The 14456-nt window shown below is 49.3% G+C and overlaps 2 protein-coding genes across 2 annotated transcripts in view; one reads left to right on the forward strand and one right to left on the reverse strand.

The window, feature by feature from the left end:
* Window positions 1–14456, reverse strand: part of LOC136996504 (SUN domain-containing protein 3-like) — a 512910-nt gene that overhangs the window by 305966 nt on the left and 192488 nt on the right. The gene's annotated exons all lie outside the window — the stretch shown is intronic.
* On the forward strand, window positions 430–1708 carry LOC136996482 (olfactory receptor 4E1-like). Its single transcript, XM_067317404.1, has 2 exons — window positions 430–441; window positions 785–1708. Exons 1-2 carry the CDS (start codon window positions 430–432, stop codon window positions 1706–1708), a joined length of 936 nt encoding a protein of 311 aa, XP_067173505.1.

Raw genomic sequence — 14456 nt, forward strand, 5'->3', positions numbered from 1 at the left:
GCAAGGTTGCAGCTGGGGAAGTGAATGCCACACTCAAATGAATTTGCAGACAGCTACCTAGCAGGAAAAGGTGGTGTCATACCACATTTGGAGACTGTGCTGGGTATTCTTACTTTTGGGAGGAGGTTGGAAAACCAGGCAAGACTTAGCAAACAGCAGCAACAAGTATCTAGGGTTGTAAAAATGATCTTTTAGTGAAAGCCTAAATCCCCAGTCTATGAGATCTATGAAGAAGTTAGCAGTGACTTCCCTGAAGTCTATTCAGATGTCATCTCACTAAACTGCAATGCCCAACACAGAAGTCTTCCACTAATCATTTGGTTTCCTCTACAGTGAAGGAAGAGGAATAACTGCAGGCACAGATTCATCCCTTTTATGTCTGACAATTGCAGACAGGTAGCTTAAACGAGACACCTGGAATCAGGAAAGATGGATCCTGAGGTACATTCTGCCAGGAGGCAAATCTTCCTGCAACATGATAGCTCCCGAGTAAGTCAGAGAAGTAAGTCAGCTTGCATTGCATTGTCTGGAAACTGAAGAAAGCCCACAGTCTCCTTTGAAAACCTGTTCCGGTACTCGCTTGTCCTTCAAACTTGAATACTTCTGCTAATATTAGGCATCACCTTTTGAGTGAAACTGTTAGGCTGTTCTGCCTTTATTCCTCCATATAGCTCAAGTTTGTATGATTGTCATCATGTTCTGTCCTCTCATACCATAAATTTAATTCTCCTTTCTCCGTGTTCTTTCTCCTGGGTGCAACGCAGCAGTAAACACGGTGTGGCAGAATCACACTACAGGGAGTGAGTTCTTCCTCTTGGGCCTCACCACCAACCATGCTGTAGAGCTGGCCCTCTTCACCTTCTTCGTGGTCATCTACATGCTGATTATTTTGGGCAACATTCTCATCATCTTCACGATTGCACATGACCAGCGTCTGCACAGTCCCATGTACTTCTTCCTCAGCAACCTCTCTGTCATTGACATCTGCCCCTCCTCAGTGGTGATGCCCAAGATGCTGGCTGACTTCCTGGTGGACAAGAAGAGCATCTCTTCTGAGGGGTGTGAGGCACAGATGTTCTTCCTCCACCTCTTTGCCTGCACAGAGATCTTTCTCCTCACCATCATGGCCTATGATCGCTGCATAGCCATCTGCAACCCCATGCATTATGGCACCATCATGAGCCGGAAGATGTGCCTCCAGCTGGCCACGGTCATGTGGATGGGAGGGCTGATGCATTCTGTGTCCCTCACTGCCCTGACCCTCAATCTCCCATACTGTGGTCCCAGTGCCATTGACAACTTCTTTTGTGATGCCCCTTTGATCATTAAGTTGGCCTGCACAAACACCCATGTCTTAGAAATGTTCCTTGTCGCTACCTCAGGCCTCGTCTCTGTGGTCTGCTTCCTGGTGCTGGTGACTTCCTATGTGGTCATTTTGGTCTCACTAAGGAACCATCTCTCGGAAGGGCAACACAAGGCATTATCTACCTGTGCTGCTCACCTGACAGTGGTGACGCTTTTCCTGGGACACTGCATTTTCATCTATCTCAGGCCAGCCAAGAGTTTAGCTGCAGACAAAGTCGTGTCAGTTTTCTTCACGGCCATTACCCCTCTGATGAACCCCATTATCTATACCTTTAGGAATGAGGACATGAAAAATGCTTTGAGAAAGCTACGCAGGCGGCAGATTGATTCCCAAGACAAGTGACACTGTTGGGAGTGAACGGAAGGCTGCCAATCCCTGTGTACTGTCTGTCCCTATCCCCTCCCTCCAGGGTGTTCTCTGGGCATGTATCTTCAGCTTTTGACTTCTCTGCACCCTTAGCACTGAGGTGAAATCAAACAATGGCACTGGCTCTCATCCACAACAAGTTCTTTGAGGGATGCTTTAAGCTCATTTATCAGAGGACAAGTTTTGAAATACAAATGCCAAGGATATTCTAGATTGCTGTGCTCTAAGGACCCAGCTCCTTTGGGCTCTTCATCTAAGCAGCCTAAGTGTATTTTGCAGGAACACTTCTTCCATTCAAAGGAAAATTATCCCTTCACCCTACGTACTCCTAGAAGAAGTTAATGCTTTAGCAAACACAAGACTTCTTATTCAGTTTCCTCTTCTGGCCTCTGTAGTTAGCCTGATTTTGAGAGTTTCAAACTTGTCCTCATTCAGATAAGGATTTCATGGATGTACAGGTTTTGTGCAGACAGCTATTTTTAGCCCAAACCCTACTGCCTCTCTTTCCCTGTATGCAGCAGGACAGATCTTTTCTTTACGCAGGATGTTGCTAAATAAGCAGGTGAAGGCAGATCTGAGCTCTTTGCCCATTTTCAGCAGGGTGTCTGAATCAAATGATACTTTTAGCTTAGATACATCTACTTATCTATTTTCCATATGGCTGCACAAATGTGTTAGCACAACTTTGGGTGCAGCTTATGATTTGGAACAAGGAGCGAGGAGAGATAGAAACTCCCAAGTCTCCACTGCCATCAGGGAAAGGAGCAGATAGACACATGCTATGCAGACAGATGATGGTACTGTAGCATCAGCTGAGGAAGCTCATAGTCCTTGTCCTCTGGGCCACAGGCATACTCCTCTCTGGGGCAAAAGCGTGACACATATTCCTCCTGTGACAAATTGCCAAGGACCATAGTGGGGTTTTACTTGCATGCTTTTAGACTGAGGTAGCTGACCAATGTTAATGCTTAGCTCTTGCAAAACAGCCTCCTTCATCAAGAGACATAAGAAAACAAAGAATACTGCCCTCACAGCCAGTGGCTTTCCTTTTCTAGACACAGGAAATCAGTGGGAAGAGAACCTGTCTGATGGGCAAATGGCTAAAGTTCAGCAGCCTCCCACTGCTCTTAGTGGTAGGCTAAAGAAAATACCGAGAGAGAGTGGGGCATTATATCCTCCCGCAGCCAGATCTTTATGCAGTGCTGCACATTTAGAGGGCTCCTGAGAACCTCTTGGGTTATGCTGAAGGAGGTAAAGGGGCTTTTTTGTCTCTTGATCAAGAACAAAGCTCCAGCACAGATGCTTTTTACAGTGTCCAAAGGTACTTTGGAGGCCAGACTAGCTTCTGCCTGCTCCCAGCCCTTCTCAGCTGTATTTCTTGTAGCACATTAAAGCACTTTGCATGTGAGTGAGAGATTTCCCTTGCTCTGGTACTGCTGTAAGTCTACACCACCTCACCCGAGAGCTGGAGCAATTCATGAGCCAGCTGTGCTGACCCCATACTTTCAAAGAGCTCACAGTCTACTTCTACAGGGTAGGGATTGGTCCCTGCCCTGCCACCATTTAATTCCCACTCTTGCTCTGCCTCCATCATACGAATTACAGCTGGTTAGAATAGCTAGTTCCTCTAAGTCCTGCTGTAAATCTTTCACTAAGGTTTTTTTCTGCTTCATGAACAAGCAGTGTACATCCAAATTAACAATGGTCTGATGGGGGGATGCAAGCCTCAGTGTCTGCCTCTGCTGTCAGGAGGGCACATGTAATGATCTCGTTGCCAGCAGGAGGGCAGGTACAAAGTCTGCACATGCTGCAGGTGGCTGCCTCCCTACCACGTCCATTATGGACACAACTGGCCTTTGAAAGCTGGCATGACCCAAGGAGGAGAAGCAATCTAGGAACTCATCACGAGGTCAGCTCATGTTCATGGGCCCAAATCAGTCAGTGAAGCAGGCAAGCTCTAGGCCCAGGAGGGTAGGAGGGGTTCACAGGTGTCTGGGGATGGTGCTTGTTGTGGGAAGGGGTGTGTGCTCCATGCCTGCCCATCTCCCCCAACTCCTTCCTCTACCCTTTGGATCCCTGCCCAGGGGGTTCTGGGGTGGGGAGGAGAGTGCCACACACTGCCTCATTCTCCATGCAGTGGGGCTACACCGCAGGCCTCCCAGCAGCAGGGAGGGTGGGGACGGGCACAGCTCCAACCATCTACTCCCCCATTGCCAAGCAATGGGGAACAGAGATGGCCCCCATGATGCCAGGGCCTGTGATAGCAGCGGGCTCCTCCACAGCTTCCCAGTGTAGGCAGCCGGTAGGGCCTCCACAGTGCCCTGGTGGGCGCAGGCAGGACAGGGATCTGCTCTGGGGTAGGTCTGGGCAGGTGCCCTGGGCAGGGAAGGGCCTTGAATTGCAGTGACAGGCTTCTGCAGACAGCAGGGCAGTTCCCCTCCAGGCTAGGGGGCGTGAAGGGTCTCTGCAAGTTGGCTGCACTGCACAGTGTTGTGCTGAGCACATGGGCTGAGCCCCGGCCCTCACGTCCAGCCAGCCCACAGGGCATTCCATGGCAGAGGGGGGATGCTGTGCGCCAGGCTGGGGCCCTGCTCTGCCATCTCCGATTCAGTCCTGGCAGGGCTCTTCGGTGTTGGCTCAGCTCTCCGTTCTGATTCCCAGTGCTGCAGCACTTCAGGGGTGCAGAGGCAGCCACAAGGGCACTGCTGTGTGCGAGGTTTGAAGGAGATGCCAAATGAGAATGCCATAGTCTGGTTGAGCTGCTGAGGATCACAGCCTCCAGCCCTCTCCTGGAGTTCTTTGTAGGTAGGGCTCTAGGAAGGGTGTTAATTTCTCCAATTTGGGTTGCTTGGAGTGGTCCACATTTGACAAACAAAATCCTACTGTAGGATGGTGTAGAGTAGCTGATGGGGATAAATGTTCCTACAGTGGTCCTTTGCCTTTTTCAAAGCACGGTCTTTGGTCGCCAGTGCACAGGTTTTGATTTTCTGCAGGATCACCACACTGAAAGTGTTAAGTGCTCATCTGAGTGGTGGCAAACAAAGCACTACAGCAGATGAGGGCCCTTGCGGTTAAGGCACATTTCCACATTTAAGGTTAATTCCTTCTCATTTCTGCAATTCAGAGGTTTCAGGTTTGTGAACCAGAGAAGAGGACCAGGTTCACCTCATTATCATTGTTAATTTGATCCAGCACTGATTTCCAATTGTTTATGTACAGGTTCTGTGTGTCAGCGTTAGTGGCTAAGATGCCAGGTCTACATGTCCCCAGTGATTCTTTCCTTCTGCTCCAAGGACAGCTGTGGAAGAAACCTCCAGTGGCTCCTTCTAGCTGTGAAATGTGGCTGTGTTTAGAACCTTTTGATAGGAATGGAAAACATTTGATTTCCCATGTACTAAGAAGGTGGCATTAGGCTTGAGCTCTGCAAGAAAGAGGTGTTCTAATCTGGAGTGCGTATTTATGACAAAGTCCTGCTTTCTGGGAACACACTTTCCTTCCTCTTTCTTTCCTTCCCATATATTTCATTCCTTTGTCCATGTGAGATTCCCAGGCCATCCAGAACATCCACTGAAATACCAGAAAGAGAGGTCTTGGGAAACTGTGCTTTAAAAAGCCAAATGCCCCTACCTTGCTTCAGATGGAGAAGGGGGTCAAACCTCAACAAGGTGAAAACAGCCTGGATACCTGTTTTCAAGCCTGGGACAATTCATTTTCTGGAAACAAACTCAGTGAAGCGGTATTGGCTTCCAATAGATCATTGGGCCAGATGTTCAACACCCACAATCCCACGGGCTCTGATGAGAGATATCAGTGATCTCTTACGGGCATAGCTCCAAAACATCTTCTGGTCCTTGCTCCCTTTGGCATTGATGGCCTTTGGGGTGGCTCTGAGCTAGTGCTGTCAGGGTTGGCTGTGTCCAGCTGCAGCCCTGCAGCAGGTGCGCCGGGATGTCACAGCTGTGATTGTTGTCATATTCAGCAGGGACACATCAGTTCACTGCTGAAAGGCTGCTGAAAGGCTGCTGAAGGAGCTAGAGTGGGGTGCTGTGATGTGGAGGAGGGAGCAGTGGGTCTTGGGGAGAGAATGTAATGATGCTGCAAGTGGCCTGGGAGAAGTTTGCTTTGCAGTCCTGCCACACACACACGCCTTTATTTTCTTTCAGGTAGAAAAGGAATTCCCACAAGAAAATCCCTCCAGGACTCATCAGGAGTCCTCACGGTTGAGACCACAGACCAGACAGTATGAGTATGAGTATGGAAACTGAGTATGACAAGAAGGGAAGAAAGCCTTCCAAATGAAGCCTCATGTTCAGTCACAGAATGGTAACTTGACCATTGCCTCTTTGTTGTTGTTGTTGTTGTTGTTGTTGTTGTTGTTGTTGTTGTTGTTGTTGTTTTCCCCCTGTGGTAGCCAGTGAGAGTAGGATGCTGAATGAGGACTCTGTGCCAATGTCTGGAAGGCCACAGAAGGAGGAAAGTCCCCAAGCCTTTCCCTTTCTGGCTTGGTGTTTCTTCTCTACTGACCACTGCAGGGGAAGGCTTTGGGGAACAGCTGGCTGTGTGTGGGTGGATATGGGCAGTGGGGAGCTCCAGACTCCTTATGGTATGGGGAAGGAGGCAGGGGAGGCAGCTGGGAGAGCATGAAAGGGAGGGCTGTGCAGATGGATGAAGTTAGCTGCTTGTTAGTGACTTGATCTGGGAATCTGTTGCATAACTCTCTGCTTGTCTATCTTCTTTCCCCTTGATGTAGCATCCTGGGACAATGAAGGAGCCAAGGGGATTGTGAAAGGAGGCATATGTGCCAATCCCATGGCACCAGACGTGATGGCTCTGCGTGTGCTGGACAGCTGGCTGATGTCATTGCAAGCCCACCCTCAATCATCTTGGAAAGACAAGAGTGATCAGGAAGGTTCCTGATGCTTGCTAAAAGGCCCATGTCATCCCCATTTGAAAGAAGGGCATCAAGGGAGATCCAGGGAACTATAGGCCTGCCAGCCTTACCTCAATTCCTGGGAAGGTTTTGGAGCAAATGTTCATGGAAGTCGTTCCTAAACACAGGAAGGACGAGAATGAGATTGGTGAGGCAGTATGGATGACCAAGGCGATTGTCCCAGTTGCTCACCTTACTTTGACTTTTTTCACTCCAGGTCTCCCTCACTTTACAGCACTGCCTCCATGCCCATTGGGTGTTGCCTGAAAAACAAAGCTATGGGCTTCTGTAATTTGCTGGTGTCTGAGCTCCCCAACAAGCCATTTGGCTTCTTTCAAAGCCCTGCTAATGCTCCTCAGTCACCTAAGATGTCCCAAACTTGCTTGTGTCCTCAAATTCATACTATATCCCAGCAGTGAACTGCACATCCTTCTTCTTAAACATGACCACCGCATGCTCTGTGTTCTCCATCCTGCCTGTACCAGCCACATTCCTACATGCACACAGCTCTTTTCCTGCACTCCTATCCCAGCCCTACACAGTGGCAAACACTGCCTCTCAGCTGTGACCCATTGGCCTTTCGGAAGAAGCCTTGGGCTTCCTGGCATTTTCTGGTGCTTATTACAACCTTTCTGGCTTCCTCCAGAGATCTTAGGAGGGGACAGTTTGCTATTGGTTCTAATAAGGGTCTTTATGACAATCTTTTATGAAATGTTTGCATTTTTATGATTTCTGTGCATGCGTGTGTGTGTGTGTGTGCAGGGAGTGGGGGGTGGTGCACGAGGGGAAGGGTAGTCACGGAAAAGCACCAAGTAAACTAAATCAGGCACTGACTGGGCTGCCAAGAAGAACCATCTGAGATATCCACAGGCCTGAGGCTTCAGGGCAAGACTTCTTTCCATAGAAGCGGACCCAGCCTCTGACACTCTCTAGAGAGGGAAATCAGCAGTGTCCATGCCATCTGAACACTCAAGGGGTGTGTTTTGAGTTCTGAGATCACCCTTCTTCTGACCCATTTTAGATATGTACTTCAGGATGGGGAACCATGCCTCGTATTGGTCATGCTGATAACATTGGCATTGCCTACACAAGGTGGCATGCTGCCATTCAGAGGGACCTCGACAGGCTGGAGAGGTGGGTGGAGAGGAACTTCGTGAAGTTCAACAAAGGCAAGGGCAGGGTCCTGTCCCTAGGGAGGAAGAACCCCATGCACTAGGACAGGTTGGGGGTTGACCTGCTGGAAAGCAGCTCTGCGGAGAAGGACCTGGGAGTGCTGGTGGACTGTGAGCCAGCAATGTGCCTGGTGGCAAAGGTGGCCAATGGTATCCTGAGCATCATAGGAGCAGGAAGCATTGCCAGCAGGTCGAGGGAGGTGATCCTTCCCCTCTACTCAGCCCTGCTGAGGCCACAGCTGCAGTACTGTGTCGAGTTCTGGGTTCCCCAATACAAGAGAGATATAGAGCAACTGGAATGAGTCCAGCAAAGGGCTACTAAGATGATTAAGGGACTGGAGCGTCTCTCTTTTGAGGAAAGGCTGAGAGAGCTGGGCCTGTTTAGCCTAGAGAAGAGAAGACTGAGAGGGGATCTTGTTAATGTATACAGATATGTAAAGGGAGGGTGTCAAGAGGATGGGGCCAGACTCTTTTCAGTGGTGCCCAGCGATAGGACGTGAGGCAATGGGCACAACCTGAAACACAGACAGTTCCATCTGAACATGAGGAAAAAATCTTTTATTGTTAGGGTGACAGAGCACTGGAACAGGTTGCCCAGAGAGATTGTGGAGTCTCCTTCTCTGGAGATATTCAAAACACGCCTGGACAGGATCCAGTGCAACGTGCTGTAGGTGACCCTGCTTGAGCAGGGGGGGTTGGACTAGATGATCTCCAGAGGTCCCTTCCAACCTCAGCCATTCTGTGATTCTGGGAAGCTTTACATATTTTCTGGACCAAAAATGGAAGAATCACACCCTGCACTTGGAAAGGGGTGAAGTTGTGGGATACATGGTTTACTTTAGAAGGCGTTCAGTATGCTTGCAATACAAAAAAGGTTGTGAGGGCGAATGGGCATGAAAGAAACATCCAATGGAGCTCCACAGAAGGAGGATGGAGCTGTACATAATATGAGGTGATACAAATCAGATCAGCACGTAGAGAAGACTTCTGCAGGAAGGGCCTTATGAGGGATTACTGTAACTTTAGTCAACTTAAAAATAAAGGGTAGACAGTGTGATAAAGTGATGAGGAAGTGTCCTGGAGAAAAAAGAGCTGGGCGGAGAGGAGGTTGTAGAGGTTTGAGGTAGTCCTTTCAGGATCCAAGCAGGATGAAGTCTGGAGTCAAAGAAAAATTCAGAAGCTCTCAAGGAAGTCTTGGAATTAGTGCTACTACCACTACATGAACAGCACAACGCTCTAATGGAATTCTTCTTTTTCTGCTTCTTCTTCTTCTTCTTGATGATGATGATAAACTAAAATTCTTTAATTTTATTCCTGACAGTCTCTTATTTCACAAATTAGCTGCAACTTCTCAATATTTAACCTCTTTCTTACATTAGGTTTTCAGAACAGCACTTCCCCTCCCCCCCCCCAAATCTTTGTGTGATGTACACTGGCATAACACTATGGCACTCCAAGTGCCATACCCCACCACCACACAGAGGCACAAGTCACAGGCATATTTCTACAATGCTTCTACAGGCAGGGCTCTGAGGGCTCAGACTTTCTGAGGATAACCACGCCAAGAGAAGGTGAGGTAGCTCAGAATGGATTCCCATTGGCTTATTTTAGATCTTTTCCATGGTTGGAATTCATCCTGCCTAATTTTAAGAGTGGGATTAGGTCAACCAAATTTAATGATTTCTATTTATGTGGCTATTTATCAAACACCCCCTCCATGTGTCACTCTTTTGAGACACTGCATCTGTGAGCTGCAACTCCCTCCAGCAGAACATTTCCTGGAACCAAGTCTCTCACTTCCTGCTTGATGATGGCATTAGCCAACTGTCTATAATACAAATGTGGGCCCCAGATGAACTCCACCCCAAGCCTTACAGAAACATTTGGATTCAGAGAGTGCAGAGGTGCCTAAGGGAGGTCTTCACATCACTCAAATGTGCTTCCTAGCCTGGGATTTTAAGCTTTATATATGTTGAATAGAGGGACGTGGTCATCTGCTGAGGGGGAAGTGGAAAGCCCTGCTTAGAAACCTGGCTACTGCCTGGTGCAGGTTCAGTGGATCTCCCTCCAGAATCAGAAAGCTTGATTCAGTGACAAAGCCCAAGGAAAGCGGGAGGGCACATGCCTGCCCACCCTTGCTCCAGTGGGTAGCACCTTGAATATGACGGGAATCCAACTGGAGAGGACACCACCCTACCTGAACACTCTACAGCCCCAAGCCCTCTATGACAGTGAGCAAAGAAGAGCTGACCTGCTGGCAGCCCTCTCTGACACAACCCAAGTGGCCTCATTGATTGGGGAAAACAAACATTCAAGTCGTGAGCCAGCTCAGGTGGCCAGCATAGCTACTGAGGAGGGACCAGCAGCAGGCACTGCATATGGGTGCGGATCAGCATCTCCAAGAGAGTGTCCACTACAGTGCGAACATTGGCACCCCTACACTCCCATGATGGGGAGCAGAGAAGCACCGACCCGCCAGAGGGCTCCCGGAACACCTCAGCAGACTGTGTGTGTGCGTATAGATCGGCATGCAGGAGAGGTTATGTCTCTGGCCTCAGCACCAGCACTGCCACATTCCCTGAGACAGGGAACCAGTCAAAGTCCTTGAAGCCTTTGGTAGCTGGTGGAGGTGCACAGGGCACCACCAGCCATCTGCATTCAAATGGCACAAACTGGAACTGGCACTGGGCCCTCCCATGCTGCGGTGTCCAGTTTAACCCTCTTGCAAGTGGGCAACAGCTGCTGGAACCTGCCACTGTCTCTGGGTCTCCGTGGTTCCTGATACCTGGCAGAGACTTGTGGAGCTGCCAGAGAGCTACTGGGAGACTCCTGCACCAAATGGGAAGGAAAAACGTTTTCAAAAGAACCAGTTTAGGAGCTGCTCCTACCTGCCCTTGGGAGTTGCCCTACCCTTTTCTCATGAGCCAGTCACATGTGCTGGAGGTGCCTGGGAGTGCTGCTTTGGAACACAGCAGTTGATCACCCTCTGGCCTATGGACATACAGCTATGTCCAAGGGGTCTGGAGAGCTGAAGAACAGCGGCCCCTCCCACCAGCGAGGAGCTCAACAGTGGCTTCTACCCATTGTATCTCATCCTCCACCATGCACTGTGATGAAGAGCCTGGCTCTGTCTTCTTGGTGACCTCTTGGTAAGCATTCAAAGGCTGCTGTCAGGTCCCCCTGAAGCCTTCCCTTCTCCAGGCTGAACAATCCCAGCCTCCTCAGCGTCTCCTCATAGGATAAGTGCTTCAGCCCTGGACCATCTGGGTAGCCCTCCACTGAACTCGTCCAAGTTTCTCCACAGCTCCCCTGTATGGAGGGGTGTGTGTGTGTGTGTGTGTGTGTGTGTGTGAGAGCAAAACTGGATGCAGTATCTAGATACAGACTAGCAAGTACTGAATAGAGGTGGATAATCACTTCCCTTGGTCTCCTGGCTGTGCTTCTGTTAATACAGCCCTGCATGCTGTTGGCCTTCTTTGCTGCCAGAGTACGCTGCAGGCTCACGTTCAGCTCACGCTTGGCCAGGATCCCCCCGTCCCTTTTCTGCAGAGCAGCTCCCCAGACAGGCAGTCTCATGCCTGTATTGTGGGAGGCATTCTTCCTTCCCAAGGTCAGGACTTTGCATTTGTCCTTGCTGAAGTATACTTTAACACACCTAACACCAGACTCAGCACTACATTCAGCAGAAAATGTAAGCACCTCTAGGCACACAGCATTTTTCAGGTGCCAAAGAGAAGTACTTCTTCCTGTAAATCTCCATTCATCTTTCTTTTATTGATTTCAGTAAGGAAAAAAAAAAATCATGTCTAGTGATGAAATTAACCTACTTAACCCTTAATGGTCTTTAAATACTTCTGGATTTTATTGGATCTGCAAAGGATCTTAGGCATACTAGAATGTACGGATATGTTTAATTTGTCACTATGGATCATTCCCTGTTTTGCTCTGGAGTCCAGTTTTCCTGACCATCCACACTGCAAGGGTTCTAGACTGTGCTGGGAATGATTTTGTCACTTCACTACTTCTCTCTCCAGAGATGATTTGGTGTTAGGTGAGTGCAGAGTCCAAGCAGCTGGCCAGATGGGATTTTGTTTCGTCTCTTTATCCAACTCAGTCCTCCACCAATGCTCCAGAAGGCATCATAACTCAATTACACTCATGCCATGACTTTCTCATTTGGTTTCTCATCACACTCATTTGGCATGGTGTTGAGGGCTGCGAGGAAGTCTTCTTAATCTGATGGGCCCATTCTGAAGAAAAAAAGTCATTTGGAATTAAACTTCTTCCTCCCAGATGCAGAGGAGAAATTCATGCGTATAGGAACTGCAATAGCTACCACCAGAGATCAGAGAATCGCAGAGGTCAGAAGGGACCTTGGGAGGACTTTAGTCCAACTTTCTGCTCAAAGCCAAGTCAACACTGAATCCACACCAAGTTTCTCAGACCTTTGTCCAGTTGGATCTGGAAAACCAGCGGAGTAAGAGATAGTTCATCCTCTCTTGGCCCTTGTTCCAAAGCTTTGTTCAGTTCTTGGTTGAGCTTATGTCCATTGCCTCTCATTCTTCTGCCATGTATCACTGTGAGGAGCCTGGCTCTTTATTCATGGTAAGTTTGTAATGGAGGAATGCTATGACATGCCCCTAAAGCCTTCCCTTCTCCAGGTGGAGCCTAGCCAGGCCCAGCTCCCTAACCTCTTCTCAGAGGGCAGGTGCTCCAGCTCCCTACTGTCTTGATGGCCCTCTGCTGAACTCACTCTGGTTTATTGATGTCTTTCTTTTACTGAAGGCACAAAACTGAATGCTGTATCTAGGTGTGGTCTAATGAGTGCTGAGCAAGGAAGGATAGCCACTTCTCAGTGTGATGTGCTGCTCATTGTTGGGACCGGAGTGCAGACAGATGTGGCATGATCTTTCACTCATTGTGATCCACATGTTAGTGGAGAATCCACTTCTAAATCATTCATAGATGACCTGATTCTGGGTCAGGGTTTTGTACATAGCAGAGTTGGTCCTTGACACAAGATTTTGCTGGTCATCCGAGGCAGGGTGGGGGTTTGGCCCCCAGCACATGCTGGGTAGCTGGGTGGCCTTCCCTTCAGTTCCTGCAGTGCCAATCCTCCCTGCCACCACTGGTGGTGAGGGCTGCAGTGGTGGAGGGGGAGGGTGCAAGCAGGAGGCCCCTTCTTGCGTCAGGAGGGGTCCAGCTCCCATCTTCTTTTTATTCTTTACCTCCCCTGCTCAGGAGCTAGTTGACCTGAGAGCTTGAAAAGTCAGCTGCCACCCTCAGCCTCCCCTAGGTCACTGGGTCCAGCTCCAGCATGCCCCTCACCCTCTGCAGGGTGTGGGGTAGACCTGGCATCACTCTACTGGCTCTGCCATGGCAGATGGGCGAGCATGGGTGGCAGCCAGACAGCCATTTCCACACAGTTTCAGCAGGCGGGTGGGCCTGGCCCCTGATGCTTAAGACTCATGAGCTGGGTAGAACTTGTCTTGATGCCAACCCACCTGCCCCACCCCTGGGCCTGGTGCTACCCTACTCCTGTGGTGGTTTGGGAGAATACTGAGCAAAGGGGAGGCATTGGGGTCAAGTACCACTCTCTTTTATCTTTTCTTTCCTTCCCACACATTCTGGGCTTGGTAATAAGCGCGTCTCCCAGAGTGCTTGATGGCTGGAGGGTGTATAGGGGAGACAGAGACAGATGACGTGCATGGAATCTCCTTCCCTGGAAAGCTCACAGATCCTGGTGAGCCACACCTGATCAGCCCCATGCAGCCACAGCTGCCTTCCTCCTGTGCAGTGAGAGAAGGGCTGTGGGGTGGTTAGGGCTTGCCTGGGCCTCCTGCTGCCTTGGGGTGCCAGGCAGCCTGAGGTCAGGGATTCTTCCTCAGCCCCAAGTGACATCTGGGCCCCAAAGTGAAGGAACAGCAACAGAGAATATTAATTTAAATAAAATAAAATAAAATAGAATAACATAACATAAAATAAATAAAATAAAAACACTGACCAATTAGAGAAAGAGCGTAGATTAATAAACAGCACCTTTCCCTTCTGTAGGACAGTGTGTTGTTTTGTTTGTGAAGCAATAAGTGGGTCTCCCAGTGAGCTTGGGGCAGGAGAAAGGGGAGGGCTGGGGGGAGGCAAAATGAAACCAAGGAGAAGAGAAGAGAAGAGAGAAAAGAAAAGAAAAGAAAAGAAAAGAAAAGAAAAGAAAAGAACAAAGAAAGCAAGAAAAGGGGAAGAGAGAAAATAAAATCCTCCAAGGAAACAAAAAATGGTTGGGGAATTCCCTGGGAGTGGCCAGCCTGCTGCGTTTGCCTTGCAGCAGCCAGACACTCTATCCAGGTCCAGGAGGCTTTCGTTGGAGCAGGCAGGCAGTCTAAGTGGCTCTGGGAGGCTGCCTGCAGAGCAGCCAATTGGTCTATCCAGCTCCAGGACTTTGGAACAGTCAGCTGATCTACCCAGCTTCAGGAGGCCATCTTCAGGGCAGCCAGAAAGTCTACCCAGCTTGGTTTTCTGGAGCAGTCAGCTAGTCTACAGAGCTCTGGCAATTAGAAATAGTCATCAAATCTACTGGGTGACAGGTGCCACACAAGCAAGCATGGGACTCTGGATGGTGCAGCCC

The sequence above is a fragment of the Apteryx mantelli genome, unplaced genomic scaffold, assembly GCF_036417845.1.
Source record: "Apteryx mantelli isolate bAptMan1 unplaced genomic scaffold, bAptMan1.hap1 HAP1_SCAFFOLD_40, whole genome shotgun sequence".
Classification (NCBI taxonomy): Eukaryota; Metazoa; Chordata; class Aves; order Apterygiformes; family Apterygidae; genus Apteryx; species Apteryx mantelli.